The 22359-nt window shown below is 33.7% G+C and overlaps 1 protein-coding gene across 1 annotated transcript in view; it reads right to left on the bottom strand.

The window, feature by feature from the left end:
* The window catches only part of LOC100373043 (uncharacterized), an 82719-nt gene extending 65948 nt beyond the window's left edge, over nucleotides 1-16771 (bottom strand). The window contains exon 1 of the mRNA XM_085505609.1: nucleotides 16689-16771. Coding sequence (XP_085361735.1) covers nucleotides 16689-16734 — 46 coding nt within the window. The 5' untranslated portion in view covers nucleotides 16735-16771. The remainder of the gene's footprint in view (nucleotides 1-16688) is intronic.
* Nucleotides 16772-22359: the final 5588 nt, after the last annotated feature.

Raw genomic sequence — 22359 nt, 5'->3', positions numbered from 1 at the left:
TAAAAAGGAATTGCAACTAAGTTTTGGTGACAACTTTAAATCTCATCTCTATATCCTATCTATTTTATTAAATAACACAAGTTATTGCAATAAATGTTAGTTACAGGCAAATTTCTTCCAGTGTCACAGAAGACAAAATACTAATAATAAGAAGATATGTTTGGATTTAATGCATGATACATTGTACAAGACAGTAGAATATACAACTCAGTTGCAACAAAATTTTTATTTCACACTCAAAAAGTTCATTATAATGAAGATGTGTCACTGATCATCTGGAAAAACAATGTAGTATTGATTCAAAAATTTTTTAAAGTTCATGTTATATCATTATTTAAATGTCAAAATAATTTATTTTCTGTGTTTTTTGCTTCTCTTCCCTTATTTTCTATGGTGTTGTACATTTAACATTAAATCTCCTATGCCCCCCCCCCCTTTTTTGATGTCTCCCTATACTAGTAAGCAGTTTGAGGAACTCAATTTCAAAAGCAAAATGTCAGAAAGAAATTTTGAAGGAAATTTCCAAGTATTTTTCAGGCATACAATGTTTTGAAGGTGCCTTAAATATAATTTACCCTGTCTGAGTTTATGTACCTTCAACATACATTTGTACATGCACATGTAGTATTTTTATTTTAACTACATTGTATTTATTTTTACATTTAATTAATAACTATCAATATCTAGTTGACAGCTGCATCAAGCTATCTAAACGACATCAGTATTTAATATTGCCCACAGCTGCTGTAGAAACATTGGCCCAGAACACCATCAATTATTAATAGAACTTTCATCATTGGAAAATTATGTTAACCTTTGACCTTGCAATTCGTGTTGAAGGGAATACCATGAATATTCATTTTTATGTATGTAAAACTGCTAGAAGGATATACTCTGTTGTTTAGATGACTGGAATTTTGAAGACTTTTTTTTTATCCTGTTTGCTTCAATCACCACTTGTGACAGTGTGTGTTATGATTTGTACATCAGAGAATAGCCTACCACCTGCAGTAACCTAATTAAGTACAAGTATTATTCATTATTTATATATATATATTTTTTATATTTTTTATTTGCTCTTATAGGCCACTGGCCCTTTTGCTTATTACAATACTGATGCAACAAATCTTTGGTCAAAGGTCAAGTACATCTTGTCTCAACTTAAATGCATTTTGTATAAAAACAGCTAAGTTACTAATAATTTCAAATGAATTACATGACATTAAAGAATAAAACTTATTTACAGATGGATTTGTATAAGCCCAAATGGGAATGAGCCGCTTTCTAAGCATCTCATTATTTATATCAACATATACAACAATTAAAACATCACATGGTGAGCTATAAACAATTTTACAATGGATTTAAATGACTTAATATTCTTGTTATTCTAATGAGAACCAGTAATGAATTGAGTGGTTTTCAAAAGTATCAGTTTATTGATATCACAACTGGAGATTAATACTTTGTAGCAGCTTTCTCCCCATATCAGAAATGTTTTTAGGTCTAGACATAAAACAAGTCAAATATACTCAGCAGAAAGTTTCAGAACTGAAGTACAAAAAACATTCAAACTTCAGGGTTCAGTGCAAGTATATGATTTTTTGGGCTCATACTCGTACATATATGAAGAATTTTGCAATATTACCCGATCAAGAGAGACGTAGAGATCAACATAGTATTAAACTATGATCGCATAATTTGTGAATATACATCATGCATGGTCTCAGAAAATGTTTAGAAAGATTAATGTTTTGCGTAGACAAAATATAATCAATATAATCAAGTGTTTTAATACATTGCTGAGAGGTCATGCACTAAGAAGGAAAAGCAAGCCAAAGTCAAAACAGGGTGCATCATGGACTTGGTACACTGTGACAACTGAGTTATCAACAACATCATTTTGGGATGCAGTAATTCTTTGTGAAACTTGCTGTGCAGTGATGCTGACATGAAGTATGTGTTGAACAAGTTTGACCCCCCCCCCCAAGCCACACGCTGAACTTGCACATTACCTTAAGCAAACTTTTTCTTTCATGCTCCGCACGTTGATCTAGTAAAATTGTTATATCCGACACTACTGTAATTACGCAAGTTGTATGCAACTCTGTACTGGCTTTGAATACTCATTTCAATGTTGTTTACTTAGTGTACCGGTACTGCTTTTCAAATTACGCAAATTTGTTTACAATATTGTACCGGCTCTGAATATTTCAACATTGTAATGTATTGCTTTCATAATAAATAAGCAATCTCAAGTTATTTTTACTGTTGTTAGGGCACTGACGAGAGGTACTGGGTTTGTGAATATTTCAATATTACCGACTTGATAATGCATTGCATTCGTAATAATTATGCAAACATAAAAATGGGCGCATTTAAATCATTGAGAAAGATAGTAGTCAGATGTTCAAATGGTGAATTATTTTATTCAAAATGAAGTGAATATGTAATATAAACTATACAATATCATACCATAACATGCGTAATGTTGAATTTGACTATAATATAATAAACTCTGGACAGCACACTTCGATCGCATTATTCATGTACAATTCGACTGAAGTCTATTTGTAGTCCAATATACATGTATGTACTAAGTTTGATCAAAGTTTGATGTATGTATGAAATTTTATTACAATCAGTTCCAAGACTTCAAGAGGTTTAAATTGTTACTACCACTCGGAGTACATGTATAAAAATGGAGGTAATACTGGTTCGAGGACCCATTTTCATATGTATCTAAATGGGGTAAATACTGGATCGAGGACCCATTTTCATATGTACATAGTATCTAAATGGGGTAATACTGGTTCAAGGACCCATTTTCATATGTATCTAAATGGGGTAATACTGGTTCAAGGACCCATTTTCATATGTATCTAAATGGGGTAATACTGGTTCGAGGACCCATTTTCATATGTATCTAAATGGGGTAATACTGGTTCGAGGACCCATTTTCATATGTATCTAAATGGGGTAATACTGGTTCGAGGACCCATTTTCATATGTATCTAAAAAGGGGTAATACTGGTTCCAGGGTTCATTTTCATCTTAGTTATGAACACATCCATAGTTTGATTTTGTTTCTCTGACTTTGTATTACTTTGATCCCTAAATTATACAATAACATTATAATGATACAATACAATAAATCATCACTCGGCCAGGTACATGTACATAAATATTACATGATTTGCACAAAAACACTACATACATTTGCATGTAAATATTTACCAAGTCTTGCTTGTACATATGTCATGCTTGTGTGCTGATGATATACATCTACCTGGCCAGGCAATAGTTTTAGTGATTAAATAACCAATTATTACTATGTAGAGTCACTTCTGTAATTTTAATGAGGGGCAGGGTAAAGATGACTAAGTGCAATCCCGTTCAAAGTCTTCTTATTTTATTGGCTGCTGCTTCTATCTAATTTCGAAACATACACTAAAAGTTCATTGATATTCTAACTGAAACAAGACAATTTACTGTAGTCTGTAAGTCATCTCCTACAGACATCGCAATAAAAAGTCAGTTATGCTGGAATTTTGCACATACAGTGAATTTCATGAAGGCATGAATGTGTTTTATGTCAAAGGTATATATAAATGCTTTATAAATTTCTAATGAAGGCTAAAAACAATTTGACAAATCACAACACATTTACCACATAAAACACAAATAATGGGCAATACCAAAAGCAAAGAACATTTTTGGAGCACAGGAGTTTCCTTGAGTAAATGTTTCATTATTATTATATAAATATATATATATTCTTCATGTAATACATTTGGGTTTGTCAAAGACTCTCACATTTCCAATAATTACATGTTGGTACAAGACTGAAAAGTAAAATCAGTGCTAGAAAAACAGGATCACTATACATACTGTGAAAATACTGAGTACATTAATTCAAGTTGAGAAGCCTGGCAGCTAAGACCATAAAGGTCACATTTATACAAAACAATTCATTAAAAGTAATAAAAACAGGACAGTTATTTCAGGAAAGAACATTATTTTGTATGAAAAAGCAGCTCATCTTTCTTTTTGTGCTTTGTCATTTACAGCCAAGCTCTTAAAACTACCTATATACCTTAATGTTGATCTCTTAACTTACCTGTGAATATGAATTTAGGTCAATTCATTAGTAGCTGGGTTTAATTTGGCTCAAAGCAGACAGTAATCAAAGAAAGCTTAGAAAAGAACTCCTGTGTGCTGAGAGTATTAGAGACAAATTCATAATTACTTATACTTGAGGTTTTGATGGAAAAGCTGGAAACTAATAATGCAAATCGGGTAATTAATATGAACAGATTTTAGTGTGAACCAAATAAGGTCTGCGCAATGTAACAATTGCTGTTTATTATTCCTACCATCAGCTTCGACAATGTTTACATTTACAGTAATGAACGAACAAATAAAACTTCCAAACAATCATCAAAGTTACAACGTGACCTAACTGACTTCGCGATGTTATACATGTACATTGGTTATAATACTAATTCCACTTCCTTAGTCAGGATGCCATGCAAAAAATGTTACTTCTTTTATTTTTATAAGAAATAAGCGTAAAATTTGACTTAGTTTAATCGTGAGCAATTAATTTTGATCATTCGATTGCTTCGGTGAAAAACATGATGTTTGTTAAATTAAAAATTACATTGCGAAAGTAAAGTGATGTCGTAGCCTGAGGTGTTGTCATGGATTTCGGATAAAAACTGCATGATGGTTTTCGAAAGAGGTGATTAGCAATTTTTAAAAGGTAGAAGTCTTGAAAGAAAAGTTTTACATGATTCTCAATGATAACAGTTCAAATGTATTTTACCCAATCACGCAATAAACACACGTTTTTTCTTGAGTAGTGTAAACTGATCATGAACTCCACTTTGCCCATGTTATATTGGGGTGGAAATGATTTTGAAAGAATTTTAGCTTTCAATCTAAAGACTGCGTCTATCGTCAGAAAGTATTTATTTACAAAATTCATTTTTATTGTTTATAAGCCACTGCAACATCGTGCGACTATGTCTATTGTTTACAAATTATAATCCATGACTGGCAGGATGCGTGTCGGTCGGTAAGTAATTATAATAACAATCGGACAGTAGTCGAGTAGGTGAGTGATGGTCGGGCCGACCAGTGTAGCGAGATCCCTGATAGCCAAGTATTTCGTACTTTTTTCGTAATACAGTGCACTAGATGAACAATGAAAAAAGCACTGTGGTGGTCTTGCTAATCACCGTGGCGGTGTCAGACCAGTGTGGTTGCAAATCAATGCACTATGGCGTGACCACCACGCTGTTTACATCCTGGGGAGAACACTGATTATTGCGTCAAGTGATTATCATACATGTATGATATGATCAATTGAAGAATGGAATGAAATGTTCAATAAAAGTATTAAAGAATTCCAATTCATAGAGCATTAAATTGTTGTTGATCATTTCTATTTTTCATTGTTTGTATTTCATTTATTAATTTGAATATTATATTTACATTATTGATTACATAAAAGTGCCAATGGTAAAAATAGTTGTATTTTAGTAATCCAACATACAATGAATGCAATTTTTACCTTATGTGCACGTTTATTAGAAATGGGCTTCTAAAAGAGCAAATACAATAGCACATGTATTTACAAATTCATATTTATTCTGTTATACATGCAAACCAGGGATGAATGCGGTAAAGCCTCAAATATCTCAGCAACTGGAGCATACATGTATTAATACCATCACATATGTCTCATAATAAACCTGATACCAAATAAAACCTGTAGGAATGAACTACAGTGTAATATCGAGACTGCGTGATAGCGTCATAATGGAATTATATTGTAAAGAACAAGCAGAGAAATTCTATGAGAGAACTGACAGCCACCATTTTGTCAATATGATCAACTCTTTTCTATTTTATTTTTCAATGCATTTAACATCACTGACCTGCGATCTGATTCTAACTCCAGGCACAGTTTTTAAGGTCAGCACAATAACATTATAAATGAGCTATCCTATAAAAACTTCAATGCCTTTCAACCACAAAATGACATAATATAAACCAATCCCGAACTTTAATACGTTATATGTGGATCAGAGGTTAAATTTACTTGTCCAGCATCTCAACAAATTATAATAGTTTTTAACTGTTGAAGTATAGAATTACTCAAGTTTCTATGCCATGACAGCAGCTGATCTAGATTGCATGTAGTTACAGAAATATTACATGTAGCCCGGGTAATTTGACTAATCAACGAGATGGACTAGACTCCAATGACTTGAAAAAAAATGGATTTCCTTGCAATTGTTGTGAAATACTGTACTGGCTATACAAATAGGGTGGTGGCTGTTATGAACATGTGTATTTGATATGGGTTCCATTCTATGCATAGCAACATACATGTATACATGTGTGTCAAAAATGTTCTATATAAATTTACAAAAAAAATTACCAGACATGAAGCAGCTACTACTTATTAAAAATGAACTAATTATGAAATATCAGATACATGTACGCATAATACTGTAAAATACTGGGATTAATTTTCATTGGAAAGGCTTTTTGGGTGTTTTGTATAGAATTTATTTTCACTGATTTTTGATGAGTTGAATGTGAAATATAGGAAAAAAGGTATATTAACTGGATTTTATATTCACTGAAACAGCCCTTCAGCAAAAATAGCGAAAATTAGTTCCAAGTGGAAATAAAGTATTTTACAGTAGTTTAATAAATTTAACATATAAAATTAACATATACTATAGAGAGGGACAAAAATACAAATATACATTCTCAGGCAGTATGGGATGGTATCAACCTTCGATACACGTCTGTCGATATGATTACTGCACTGCCTTTGTGCAGACTGTGGTATTCTTGTAATAATTTCATAGTATTTCCCTATGCATTGACAATAGGAAAAAAAAGTTTTACTATTTCTAACAATTCCATAGACTACAATAATATACTAGTTTTACTAATAATACTGAACTAGTGATTAAAATATTAATAAAAATAACAATCCTGCTATGTAGCAAGGACAAATCAATTAAGAATACCTACACAAAAACATTCAATGCATCTACCAAGCAGATGACCTCATGACTTATCTATGACCTTAAACTCTGTTCACTGGCAACACATGGACATAGGCATCTAAGATGCATAATTAATGCATGTTGTTTGGTTCTATAGTATTAGAGTGCCATCCTGTTAATTATTTAGGATTTTGTAATAGGCCAGGTTGTTTGGGCATTTGTTCATATTTTGGGATCCATATACTGGTCTATAATTTGTGTTAAAATATGAGATAATATGAAATAACTACCCTAATGTACTTTTACACTGACTTTCAAGACCATTTAAGGGTTAAAAAATAAACAACTGTATATCCTAAAATTTGACTTCATACATATTCATTTGATATTACAAAGACCAATGACAAACAAATACAGCTCACATAACTTTAATATCTACACATGTACATGTAGTATGAAACAAGCAGCCTCTCGGCTGAGATAGCTCCGCTGTTAGCAATGCACATTTCAATTAAAGAACACAAGATATCATTAGAAAATGAACAATATGTATAGTATCAAAGCAATGGGACTAGCTGTTTTCAACAAGAATTCAAAAATATCATTTTTCACCAAAAATGATTGTGGTTTTTAACAAGAAGTCGAAAATATCACTTTTTACCAAAAATGACAAAAATATTCACCAAAATTAGAGAATTGAAGATATCATTACAAAATGAACAAATCTGGGAGAGGTCTATCCAAGGTACATATACACCAAGTATCATAAAAATTCAGGCTTGTAGTTTTCAAGAAGTCGAAAAAGTAAAACATTGACATGGACGACAGACAACGGACAATCACTTATGTGATAAGCTCCGCTCGACAAAGTCAACAGCGGAGCTAAAAAGAGAATATATTGACCTACAAATTTATTTACATTTTTTGAATTATTCTTAGTATTGGATAATTATTACTCTGAGTAGATTTACATGGAGAACATTACTAGTGGAGTAAGAACAAAGTTATAAATTAAATACACATCATCTTCCCTAAAACCAGGGACTTTGCATTATTAAACAGAACAGACTGATACAAGGGGGTTTTGGTTTTTATGATGTCTTAGCTTTACATTGTAGTGTGAACCTCTATTTGCAATTGAATTTAATTCACTAAATTTGTTTAAATCTGAAAAAATGAATACCTCACAGCATCATATCATATTGGAGATGAAGAACCTTCTCCTCATCCAATATGGTGCTGCTAGCATTCATTATTGTTCAAATACTTTGCTCAAAGAAAATCGATATATAAAAAATGTGAAAACAGCATGTTTTGTTTGTTTCAGGGTAAGAATACTGGTCATTGGGTGAAACATTATATATACATGTACATGTAGTGGCTTATGATGTACTTGTATATGTTTAGAGGTATTGTAAAATAGACATTTTTAGTGGGGTTTTAATGATGAAATGAGGTTTCATTATCAAAAACAGATTGACGGTATATTAAAAAGGTTGACACATTTTTTACTAATACTAATTCTAAACGATAAATTATAGACAGATTTCGATATGAAATATTATTGCTGGTATTTAAACAGTGTTGTACACTGGTGTGATACAAATAAGTTGATCATCAATATTTCAAAAACAAATTATATGATCATCAGTGGTAGAAGTATGTGTGTGACAGTAAGAGGTGCCCTGTCCATAAAAAACGTAGTATACGAGACTGAAATTGGTAAATATCTGGGATAACCACATTTCAAAAATCAATAAATTGTTAGGAAAAAGATGGGTATCCTGTTAAAATTAAGACATTACCGTATTACCCCGGGCACGCGCCCAGGGGCCTGAACATACAAAATCGGGAAAAATTGGGGGTGGGCGCTTACCCGAGGACCACCCCAAAAAAGATTTTAAAAAGTTGTTTTTGTGATCGTATGATAAGGTCAAATAAAAGAATGCTTTTGTACACTTTGTACACATACTTATTTCTTGATTTATGCAAGGTTTCAATAAACGTGAGCACGTATTACTCACTGAAATTGGCTACAAAGTATGGTAAGTATTGTAATCAATGTACGGTTACTTTTTTAGTAACCGTGATCAGTGCAAGTCGAAACAGCCGGGAAAAACTAATGCTTGTAATCCAAGATGGCGATGACCTCATTAGCATAATTGTGTTCACGCACGTATTGATACATTACATCGTAATTACTGAAGAATAGCAGACAGGGTTATGAAACAAATAAACCTTTTATTACTGATGTGAAATGTTTACAAACTATTGTGAATACATAAACATACCCAAATGGCAATACATAAAAAACAGACTGAAAATAAACTCTGGTCTACCTCATTAACATGATTTATTCACGCACCCACAATGATGCAACAAGTTCCCATCGTCGGCATGCCTCATTATGGTCATCACAATGGACTTGAGGTCGGCAAAATGTTTTTTCTTCAACGACAGAAAATTAATCCACATGACCGTAATGCCATAGCTGTGTTGAAGGATGGAAAGAAAGTAGCAAGTTTACGACGTGACGTCTCAAAAGTGCTAGCTCCCGTTATGGATTCACAGTCAGCGAAGTGCTATGTTTTGAAACCAAAGCTAAGTGCTTCAAACCACTCACCAAGGTATGGATTATTGCAATATTGGATTCATCGTGAATGAAGAGAAAGCAGAACGTGTGCGCCACATGATGCGTGGTTCATCTTACGTCGTTAAGTTCCGATGAGTTTTTACGTAAAAACACAAACAGAAAGGCCCTTTTTAGGGCCACCACACACTCCAATCAAAGAAAGCTTAGAAAGAACTCCCATGTGCTGAGAGTATTGGAGACACATTCAAAATTAATTCAAAATTACTTGAACTTGAGATGTTGATGGAAACGCAGAAAACTAATTATGCAAATTAGGTAACTAATATGAACAGATTTAAGTGTAAAACTAATAAGGTATGCACAATGTAACAAGTTTCATTGAAATGTGATTAGAACCAAAATAATATTAATTATTATGCTAATTAGAGAATTAATATGAACAGATTTTAACCCCAAATTAATCAGGCTGTCTATTGTCCTAGAGCACTTATGTACCAAGTTTTATTCAAATGTGATGATCAATACTTGAGATATCAGTATTAATTAATTATATTAATTAGGTGATTAAGAAGCACAAATATTTACCAAAAACTTATATGGTGTATAGTCCTAGGTTCATTGAAATGTGATGGGTACTCTTGAAAAGTTTCATTGAAATCCAATGAGTGGCTTTTAGACATCAGTGCAACAGCCATAGAACAGCAAAAAATTAATTAATTGTGCAAATTAGGTAATTAATAGGCACAATTATTTATCCCCAAATTAATCAGGTCTCTGCAGTCATAGAATATCTATGTAACAAGTCTCAATGAAATGTGATGATTAGTACTTGAGATATCAGGTGAAAAGCTGAAAATTAACTAATTATGCTAATAAGGTGATTAAGGTGATTAATATGCACAAATATTTACCCAAAAACTAATTAGGTCTCTGCACAGTCCTCAAGTAACTATGTTCCAAGTTTCATTGAAACATGATCATTACTACTTGAAATATCAAAAGCTGAAAATTAATTAATTATGCAAATTAGGTAATTAATATGTACTGATATTACCCTAAAAACTATCAGGTCTGTGCAGTGTCATATGACATCTATGTCCCAAGTTTTATTGACATTTTATGCTTAGTACTTGAGATATCAGTGGAAAAGCCGAAAATTGATTAATCATTATGTAAATTAGATAATTAATAATATTAACAGATTTTTACCCAAAAATAATCAAATCTGCGCATTAGTTCAGAGCATCCATGTGCCAAGTTTCATTGAAATCCAATGAGTGGTTCTTCAAAAATCAGTGAAACAGTCATAGAACAGCTTAAAATCAGTTAATTATCATGCACATTAGGTAATTAATATTAATAGATTTTTACCCAAAACTAATCAAATCTGCGTAGTGGTTCAGAGCATCCATGTGCCAAGTTTCATCAAAATCCAATGAGTGGTTCTTCAAATATCAGTGGAACAGTCATGGAACAGCTTGAAATCAGTTAATTATCATTCAAATTAGGTAATTAATATTCATAGATTTTTACCAAAACCTAATCAACTCTGCGCATCATCCCAGAGCATCTATGTACCAAGTTTCACGAAAATTTGATTAGTGGTTCTTGAGATAACGGTGGAACAAAAAAAGTGACATACATACATACATACATACATACATACATACAGACATACAGACATATAGACAGGGTAACTGCAAAGACTCCCTTTTGTGCTTCGCACACGGGAGTCAAAAAGAGAACTACTATAACAAACACACTATTTGAATAAATCAAACGCGTTCTTTTTTGACAAATTAAACTTTATTGTTGACCCCGTTCTTGGCTAAAAATCACCCTGGGCGTTTAACAGGGGGGGACAGGGGGGGTGCTCAGGGAGGGGCGTGTGCCGGGGTAATACGGTATGTCCTCTTTTTGTTATACAAAACATTGATTCAGCCTCATATCACCTATGGATTAGAAGTTTGGGGCAGTATATACCCGTCACATCTTAAAGTTATACATACCACACAAAAAATAATAGCCAGAATTATAACAGTTTTCAACTTTACTGCGCATGCTACACCAATTTTTAATAATCACCAAATTCTTGATATTTTTAAACTTCATAAGTCATTACTTTTAAGTTTTATGTATGATATAATTCATGAAAACCTCTCAATCAATGTCAACATACAATTTGCAGTATTTACATCATAAATATAGAACACTACAAAGATGTCAAGATGATTTACTTGTACCTAGTACCACAGTAGCGTGGACATTTGCAAAATCTTATTCAGGGGCCAAACTTTGGGACAGCATATCAATTTCTTTAAGGTCTAAACAAAAACTCAAAAATACTATACAAGAAAATTTAATTTCAGAGTATTTAGAACATAATTAATGTTTATTATAAATGTATGTATATATAAATAAATTATTTTATCATCATATTTGTGTATTTGAAATCAGTCTTAAAATTAACTTAAGTCATTAAATTCATGTCATGTCAGGGATCTGACTCGACTAGCTGTTAAAGCTATTTTAGATTCCATTTTACCTAGACTGTATGTACAATTTTGTAAATTGTATGAAATATTTTCTAGGTAAATAAATTATTATTATTATTATTATTATATATGTGCACATGTCAAAAGTGTTCTGTAGCAAGTACATACTTATGTAAATGACAGGTGTGTCTATGGTCAAATTAAGTGCAACTTTTTGTTTATGTGCATTTTAACATGTATTGGAATGTCGTTATTAGAGAAAATGTAGTACAGGTAATATTCTTGTAGTTTTCTCACAAGGTCATTGTCATACTTGATGTTCTAGTTATTTTGACCCTGGAGAGCATCAATCAATTATAAGGGATTATCTGACAAGTGTGTGCACCATCCCCCTAAAATACTGAGAAGTGAATAACTATGCAATGATGATGTGGAGGTATCAATGTCTAAATAGACTGGTTGTTGTGACAATATCTGACATACTCTATCATCACATTAAAACATTTCTCTGCTGGTTAAGTATGTGTCACTCTATACACATGTAGCAGTATTTGCATCTTAGGAGCTGGTCAGGTTACAAAGCATTAATATTGGATACTGCTTCTGACAGAGAAGAGATATAACAAAATGGAGAAATCTACATGAAATCAGAGTCACAATAATTTAGTCTAGATGTTAGTTATAAACAATTTCAATTCTTTTATTTCTGTTGACTATTTCAAAATAACTATACAGTACATACTGACAGCCAAAATAATAGATTTTGACTTCCTATAAACAGTTGTAAAATAAATTGAATGTCATATTAGCTATTTTAAGCTGTCAGGAAAATTAGCCAGTGCCAAAATATTGACTAGACAAGTTGGAAATTTAAAGTTGATAAAATGACAAACAAACACCATAGGCTGAGAGTATAGATAAATAAGGAATGGAATCAAGATACTTGAGAGGAAAGCAATCTCCTTAAGGTAACAGTCACCATCACATAGTTCAAACGAGACTGCAAAATAACCAGAGTAAGAGCCACTTTTTTAGCATATTTTTGGTAATTTATTCAAATAAGAACAATGATGCATCGAATGAATAAACACAGACAACTATTTCAGGTCACTTTTTTAAACACTGTATGATGATATCATACATAACACGCATAGGGTGTGTATGTTAACTACTGTCCAATAACACTTTCACTTAGTACGCCACGGCTAAAAATTTAATTATACTGAATATTTTCATTGCAGCTTAATAAAAAAATACTGTATCATTATTATACAGTTTTTTTCCAGTGGGTATGTTTACATCTTACCTGTGTAATACCCAGTCATTTGGTGGCACCAAGGTAACTTAGATGCAGTATTACACGTACATAGATTGAAAAAAAACAGAATTCTATTTTTAAGTCCAGAAATGATAGGGGACTAAAGTAAGCCGAACATTTACAATCTTGAACAATAAAAAAAATCTATAGATCCAAGTTCCAGGATTCAATGATTTACTGACTGTCAACAACTGATGGAATATAGTAATTGTTGACTCCCTACCTCGAGTCCACATCCGTTGTCGGAAGATGTCAACAAAACAAAGAGCGTTTCCTGTTTTCATAAACTCAAATGCCCTTTTCTCAGTTTAAATGAATGGACTTTAAAATTTGAATGACAACAGCTGATTATGAAGTAAAATGGTAGATCAGAATTAATTCATTTCAAAGCTCAAATGAATTGGATGTTAGTAACAATAAAATACAGATATAAAATACAAGTTATAGACATGTACAAACTCAAGATGCATATCAAAGCTTGATACAGGACTCGGCAGCCAGACATGTATTGTACATACATGTATTACTTATTCTATGTGCAACACAAATGTTTTCTGACAATATAGCAGTGTTCTGATCATAATTAGCTAAACTGGGAACAAGAATGCAATGATGGTGGTACAAAGAATGCTCAATATAGGGAAGAATACTAATTTTCATTCTTTTCTCTATTTTAGTATCATTTCTATAAATGGTATCAACTATCAAATGGTTCTTCTGACACCAATTATAGTTAGAGAAGTTTTCAATGTAGGCACCTTTAATAATATGTGTAAACTGTCTTTAGCCTTAATTTACAATTGTCTAGGGGTCACAAAGATATGAAGTTTAGACATTTTTTATTGTTCCATTAAAAATAAATCTCTTTGGTGATTCGAGTTCTTCCTGATACTGTATTTTTGTAATGAATATAATAATTAAATAGTACTTAATTAACACTCTTACAAGGGAAACAACAAAAATCACAGTGGATTGCACCATAAACAACAACAATGTAATGAAAGTGAAAGACACCAATGGTTTTTCTCATAAATTTAACATGATCTTCAGAACAGATTATTTAATTGTAAATCATAATTGGAACAAACAGCATTATTTTATTCAGCAGAATTTATAAATATTAAGTGTTGTCAATGAAGTGTATTATTTTTTTTCGGGTTTTTTGAGACTACAACTTGACAAAAATTGAGGCTCCCTCATGATTATGAGTTTATTTTAGAAGTAAATGATCCTTGCAGAAGTGTACAACGAAAATTAAAATGCATCTGTGCATCAACACTGAAGTCAAGTAAGGAGTGTACATTATAAACTATTATTATAAACATAAATATTAAAAATTTAAATGGCAGTTAGACATTGTATGGGCGCATACGGTGACTAAGGCTGTTCTAACACATTTTTTATACATGAGGACTTCACGGAATAGAGAAAGGCAATTACCAAGCCAATCAGTTTGATTTTAAATTTGAATAATACTTTATAGGTTTATAAATAAGAAGGAATGTCAATAATTTTATTTTATATTGCATTTTATTAGAGAAACATCAGAGTGTGATTTATTGAAAAATAAAAATAATACTTGGGCTGCAAACATAACAATACTCATTTTTTGAAATTCAAAAAAAAAAGGGAAAACAAATTTGTAATTACGTGTACATACTGTATTTGCTTTATTGCAAGTAAATCTCCAATAGACATGCATACTAACCAAAAAATAGTTGTTTATATAATGTGCTTCAAATACAGTAAATACAGTTAATCTACTGTAAAAATAGATTTGCTGCCAAAACATTTTCATTTTATAAATCATACATTGTTGCTCTCAAAATAAATATAAAATACATGTAAGAACATTGACTTGTTACATAATTCTAGCAAGCCATTTAACTGTGTAAATTAGTATGCAAATAATCTGGGTAAGTATCTGACATAATTACAACAAGTTCTTTTGTTAAATATTAAATTCATATTAATTAACAAGCACATGTGTGAATGAGTTTGGTGCCAATACATTTACATGTAGCTTGAAACAACAACCTTAATTAGATATGGTCAATGTTATTTCTAAAGATATCAAGCTAAAATTTTCTTAGAGGAAAAAATAAAATTTAATTCAGATGATAAACCTGACGAAAATTACAGCCACATACCCAGCCTCCAATAGGAATAAATAAATGTAAACAGACCCACTGAAAGATGTGCTACATGCACAATTGCATGTCTGTATCATGTGCAAATCATGTAATAGATGATATATAAACACCCTAAAGAAGGCCTCGGACAGAGTTCAACAGAGTTCTATCAGTCAGTGTGTCACATCACCTGTAAGAATGGACTGCTAGCACAGATTCATATTCACATCAGGGCTAATCGAAAGCATCACAAAACTTTTAACGACAGCTGTGAAGACAGCAACTGTCAATTGACCCAAAATAGCAGACAAATGAATTGTGCAAGGGTATTACTATGCATTATGAGTGTCTGGGCACAATGACATAACCAGCACAGCTACAACAACAACTTCATACAAATTGAGTTATTTACATATTATGTTATTCATACTATTGGTATAAGTTTAGTAATTTTACTACAATGAACTGTAGACTACTTCTACTTAAAACAGACAACACACACACACGTACGTACAACGCCTAAGATTAGACGTGCCCAGAATTCAGAAGGCAACTTGGATACTGCCTAGACTACAATTTGTTGACGTGACTGTCAAATTGAAATCGGTATCTTCTAATCATCGAGACGCACCCATGAAACAGCACTGATCGTTTTGACACGTGTGGTTTTTTGTTGGTGTATGCGATATCTATTTTGTACTGTACTCGATGGGGTCGAAATGTCATTGTCCTCACTCTGTCTGTAAATGCGGGCTTCCCTTGAAATGATACAACGCCCACAGTTTTCCTAATCGAAATATTTGTGACCCCGTTTCGAGTGTCAAATGCCACTGTTATCGCAGTACCAATTATACATTAATCTGACAAATGTTACACGACGTACGTATAAATATATCTATATATCCGCATAAAAAATACTCTGGAAACCAAGACAGACATCATCACGTTAGCCACCATTGTCGGCCATTGATGAACAAGTCTGTAACCGGTTCCGTATGTTATACGCGAAATACGATATATAAGGCAACGACATTTCAGAGAGAGCCAGATATTATGTTTTACGTTTGAAATTGTCAATAATGATGGTGTATTTCAAAAAAAAATATGTTATTTTACCTGTCTGTTGGCGGAGCTCCTCGGTCGACATAACGCCATCCGCCATATTGATGACGTCATGACATGCGCAGATTCCACGCCCAATTAGCAAAGTGGTTAGCTTACATGCTTGTACATTTTAATGTACTTTTTGCTCAATATTCTATCGAGCATTGACACTGGACACTTTTGTTTATCACATGACAGAGATTGGGAGACCATGCTCAACAGGGACAATAGAAAGCGGTTTTTTTTTAGATTATTTACGAAATTTAGAGAGCACAGATTTCTTGAAACTGACGTTGAGGGGGGAAAACCAAGTTGAAGGTCAGCTGCTTCCCCTCGGCGTTCGTGTACGTTGTAGTTGTAAAATGCAGTGAACATTCTCTCTACGCGACAACCGCATTTAATATTAAGCTTAATTTATTGAATTCAATATTTCGACTGCCTCTCGAGAGCTTAATTGTTACGTTTTTAAAATTTTATTTTATGTGTCATTTTGTATTGTTGCCCTTGTTTTTTTATGTAATTTCAGTTACCTTACTGCTGATCTCCCAGGAAACATTGTTGTGTCTAACAAATAATCATAATATATTCGAGAGCTATAATAATTAAATTAATCAATCAAGACGGGAAGTCCTGAACATCCACAGCGAGCCACATTCTCCCGGTCCTCGCGCATTTCCTGGTCTCGTGAGCATTTTCAATGTCGTGTCTTGATAATTTTACCCTGTTTCTCGACCTTGTCAATCCGCAAAAAAAACATGGTCATATAGCAATAACACTGTCAGTAAGTGTAACTTAATTCTTTCAAACACAAACACACTGCCTTCAGTAGAGAAAACTAATTGCATAATAATAATAGACTTAATCTGTTTTATCACTCTGTTTCCTGGACTTTCAAAATGAATGTAATAAAGGTAAAGAGATAACAGTTGTTTACACATGCTGTCCTCAGCTTCAGTAGATATATATGAGTTAACAAGTCAACAATGGAGGAACCACAATAAAACTGATGACTGGTTTGTTCTGGGTATTAACTTCTTTTTTCTACAATGTCCCTTTTATTTTCAATAGTTAGCGTACGTTACCCAGACTGTCTCAGTCTGTCTTGTCATATATTGTATCGTCTTCTTTCAATATTGATTGAAATTTTAATATCACTGCACTAAAGAAGATTTCAAGCAATTGTACCTATTACTCCATTCAGTGGCGGATCCAGCAAAATGTATTGGAGGGGCAAGCTTCGCTTAAAATTACGGAGCGCAGTGGCGGATTTAGAGGGGGGCCTAGGGGGCCGCCGCCCCCAATTTTTAACAAGCAAAAAAAAAAATCATCAATTTTCAATTTAGTGAAACGCCATAATTAAAGCGCGGTGGTCGTCGCGCAGCGCGTGTTAGAATTTCATGTAAATAAACAATGTATTTTACACGCGTTGTATACGTCGCTACGAGTCTCATATCGAACAGAACGCGGCACGACGACTGCTGTCATTTAACTCCAAGGCGGTACTGTTACAATTACACAACAATGTCTAGCGTTTTGTATGCGAAAGTGCTCGTGACTAACTTGCTTGGGAGAAAAAAGTCCAGAAATTCGCAGCGTCGCAATCCGATCATCACGCCCGACCGTGCGTGGCTGCCATGCCAACCTAACACGTGACTCACCAACAAGACGGGTACAGCCATGGCAGATAAACGCAAACCACAGCAGCTCACGCTCTTCAATATTTTTCCACGAAAGAACGGTTTGTTTCTATTTTTCATGTTCGAATTTATAATTTTGAGTTAGAGTAAAAAGAGGCTTGTTCTCCTTGTAGGTCCAGAAACGTTAAGCATACCGTAACGATAGCTTTAATTTTGATCCTGTTTGATATATGCCCGCCTGCTCTCCATGCCTTTCTGACAAGATATATTCTTGGTAACCGTCTTCAGGTTTTTTGAAAACGTACGGCTACTTTCGTATTTCTTCTGCAAGTGCCTTGTCCTCTGAAATATGTCTTGATGTTTTCATGATGAGTACACAATATTTCAAGACTATTCAAATATCAAAACAAGATTTTGAAATAAGATGAAAATGCTGCTAGGAAGCTAAACCAAAAGAAACCAATGGAACTTCATTTAAATTTTAAAATGACAGCGGCATGCCTTTCACTTTGCGATTATTCCAATCGATTTATAAAGTTTTGATGTATTCGTAATTTCCCCTGTCATGTCTCAAGCGATTATATTATGTGGAAAAAGTTTACCAAACGATCCGAATAAAAGGTGTGATTTCACAGGCCCGCTATTTTCAAACAATATTCTTTTCACTTCAGCCAAAGTCAACCCCCTTAATGAAGATAACGAAGTCAACCCCCCTGATGAAGATAACGACCAACCCTCTTCGTCAGACCTTTCTGACGGAGAATCAGAATTTGACCAAAATAAAGATGCTGTTCCTTCCTCATCGAGTACTGCTGCAACCAGTGCCACTGTTGAGCGAACCAATTCAGCGCTGAGATTCGTGAAGAATGCCTATAGGTCAACCATGGGTAAAGACAGGTTCAATGCTCTGGTTCTTCTCTTTGTGCATAAGGACACTCCACTTGACTACGGAAAAGTCATTGATATGTATGCTCGGAAACATTCAAGACGGATGCTCTTTGCTAATCCATTATCAAATTGACAGATAAATTATCTTATTGAAATATCATGTCAATACTAATAATGAGAGAAAACATTTAACTAAGTAGCCCTTGTCGTCCACCAATTGTCAGGCACTTTATTATAGACAACTTTTGGGAGAAAAGCTCTGCATTTGCCGTCTTTATGCAATAGCAAAAGTTGTTTACCTTCGGGATGATAATTTAACTACACTGACCTGACAGCATTTTATTAGGTTGAGGTGTTCTTATAATAAATGTAGGTTCCATTTCAGTACTTTTCAGATGTAGACATTGTTACCCTGAAAAAATGAGTGATTATATTAGGAAATTATGCCCCAAAGTGCTTGGAAATCGCATCTAGAATTTTTAGAATTTTCTGGGATAGTACCCCCAGACCCCTCAAAAGGGACGCTCACGAACTTGGCCTTCGGCCAACTTATCGCCCCTCCTATTCCAGAATCCTAGATCCGCCCCTGGAGCGTAAATCGCAGAGAAGCTATGCGTAATCCAGATGATATGAATCGTCATGCCCGCCTCTGGATCCGCCACTGACTCCATTGAACGTTATGAGATGACCAAACCGAATTAACAAAGAAGCCAAAGAAGTTAATAGAGGCACATCAAGTTATGACAAATAGTTTTGTTGAAATTGCATACTCTGAGATGGAAGTCTAGATTACTACACTATGGGAAATTACTTCTTGTGAGTTGTAACCCCATAGAGTGAATATTCATTCCCGTTTGCAGATGTTCCATCTACTACCTTAATATTATGAGTATCTGCAAATCAAATGACGCGGACTATGACGTTCAGATTTTGTTTGAGGTAGCGAGAGGGGTAATATAGTAATAGTTTCATTGTGATTATGACTTTTCCCTACCCATTATTATGCATGTAGTTATGGAAATGTATATGTTTTCAAAACGCTGAAATATGGGGGAATTCATTTTCTCAGCAGATTAGTTACGGACATTCACATGGACACTTTTTAAGCGGGATTGGTCGTTTCTCGCTGTTTGTTTTTCTATGAGGGACACCTTTGTGCAAAATTTAAAGGATGTACAAATGTACATAAAATCCGAGAAACATTTTTAACTAAATTTCTACTCTTCAATGCTAATACCCTGACTTTGTAATATTTTCCAGTAAGATGCATCGCTTAATGAACAAGCCATGCATGGCACAGTCCCCGTTAGTTATCAAATTTAAAATATATAGTTTTGTTTATAGTAATATAGCTGGAATATAACCATGTCAGAAATATGATTTTTTAATATTAAAATGATTGACATTTGTATCTGATTGTCAAACAAGTACTTGTCCATATTGATAGACATTGCTCTGGAACAGCATTCAAAATCAGCCATTTTGAGTACATGTATATATATAACATGATGTATAACAAATATATAAAATTTGAATTTAATCAGTCAAAGCATTTAAGAGATATGGCTCTAGAAGCCCAATCATTAAAACAAAATAGCCGCCAGTCAGCCATTCTGAATCCAATCTGAAAAATAAAATGACGTGCATCAGAAACCTGTATTGTCTAATGTATGTTATAAGTTTGAACAAAATCCATCCATAAATGCAAGAAATGCTTGATATTTGAGGTTTTTTTTAGTACAAAAATAGCCACCATTTGGCCACTTTGAAAAGGATCGTCAAACCAATATATCCGTATGTCTATGACATGATGTATAATGAATATTAAAAATTTGAACATAATCAGTCAAAACAAGTCAGATATATGGATCTGGAAACCCATTCATTAAAACATAATGGCCGCCAGACAGCCATTTTGAATCTGATCTGCAAAATAAAATGACGTGCATCAGAAACCCGTAATGTCTAATGTATGTACCAAGTTTGAACAAAATCCATCCATAAATGCAAGAAATGCTTGATATTTGAGAAATTTTTAAGTGCAAAAATAGCCACCATTTGGCCACTTTGAAAAGGATCATCAAACCAATATATCTGTCTATCTAGGACATGATGTATAATAAATATTTGAAAGTTGAACATAATCAGTCAAAACAAGTCGGAGATATGGGTCTAGAAGCCCATTCATTAAAACAAAATGGCCGCCAGTCTGCCATTTTGAATGTTATCTGAAAAACAAAATTATTTGCATCAAGGTCCTACAATGTCCAACGTATATACAAGGTTTGAACAAAATCCATCTGTAAAAAGCCGAAAAATGCTTGATTTTGATGATTTTTAGCATTGGCCGCCATTCGGCCATCTTGAATCAGATTGTGAAACAAATTGACGTGCATATGTATAATATCATGTATGATGTATGTTTGAAGTTTTATTGTGATTGGTCCAGGCATTTCTGAGATACAGGTCCGGACGCACGCACGCACGCACGACGCACGGATGCACGGACTCACGCACGGAGGTCAAAACATAAGTATGACATTATATTCCCTTATTTTGTTTTGTTTTTCGATTTCAATAATTCTAAACAACATACGGAGTATACGAGTGTATACTCCGGAATTTGGTCATATGCAAAGTTTGGTGTTCTATGTATATAAACAAATTAATAGTTGGTGACTTGATTACGAAGCGCAACGGAACAACGCATGTTTCCTCGTACTGCCACCGATCATCTAAGAATTGCAACACTGATGCGGACTGCTTCGCTCTGTCAGGAATACGCTCCAACACAATCAAAACAAAGATGCCCATCGCGCAAATAGTCTTCTCAGAAGTATTGCATCATCAAGATAACAGTTCACTGAATGAAACTTATTGGGGAAAAATACGTGAAACAGTCAGTCAACACGACAGAGAGCGCCCTCGTGCGACAGGCCAACAATGAGTAACACATTACAGCAATAAACAAAGAGGGGAGGCAAGGGGGTAGCTGGTACGGTTTTACGGGAAATAAAAAGGGCTTTTTACAATTTACAAGGAAAAAAAGACGTTTTTACAGTTTACAATGTTAAAAAATGGAACATTGAATGCTCCAAAGAGCTCTCCAACTCAATGCTCCACCATTACTCTGATTACTGCGCCGTGTGTAGAGACGC

The sequence above is a fragment of the Saccoglossus kowalevskii genome, chromosome 11 (assembly GCF_978046115.1).
Source record: "Saccoglossus kowalevskii chromosome 11, keSacKowa6.1, whole genome shotgun sequence".
Classification (NCBI taxonomy): domain Eukaryota; kingdom Metazoa; phylum Hemichordata; class Enteropneusta; family Harrimaniidae; genus Saccoglossus; species Saccoglossus kowalevskii.
The sequence above is the reverse complement of the archived record's forward strand: the minus strand, read 5'-3'. Positions and strand labels throughout refer to the sequence as shown.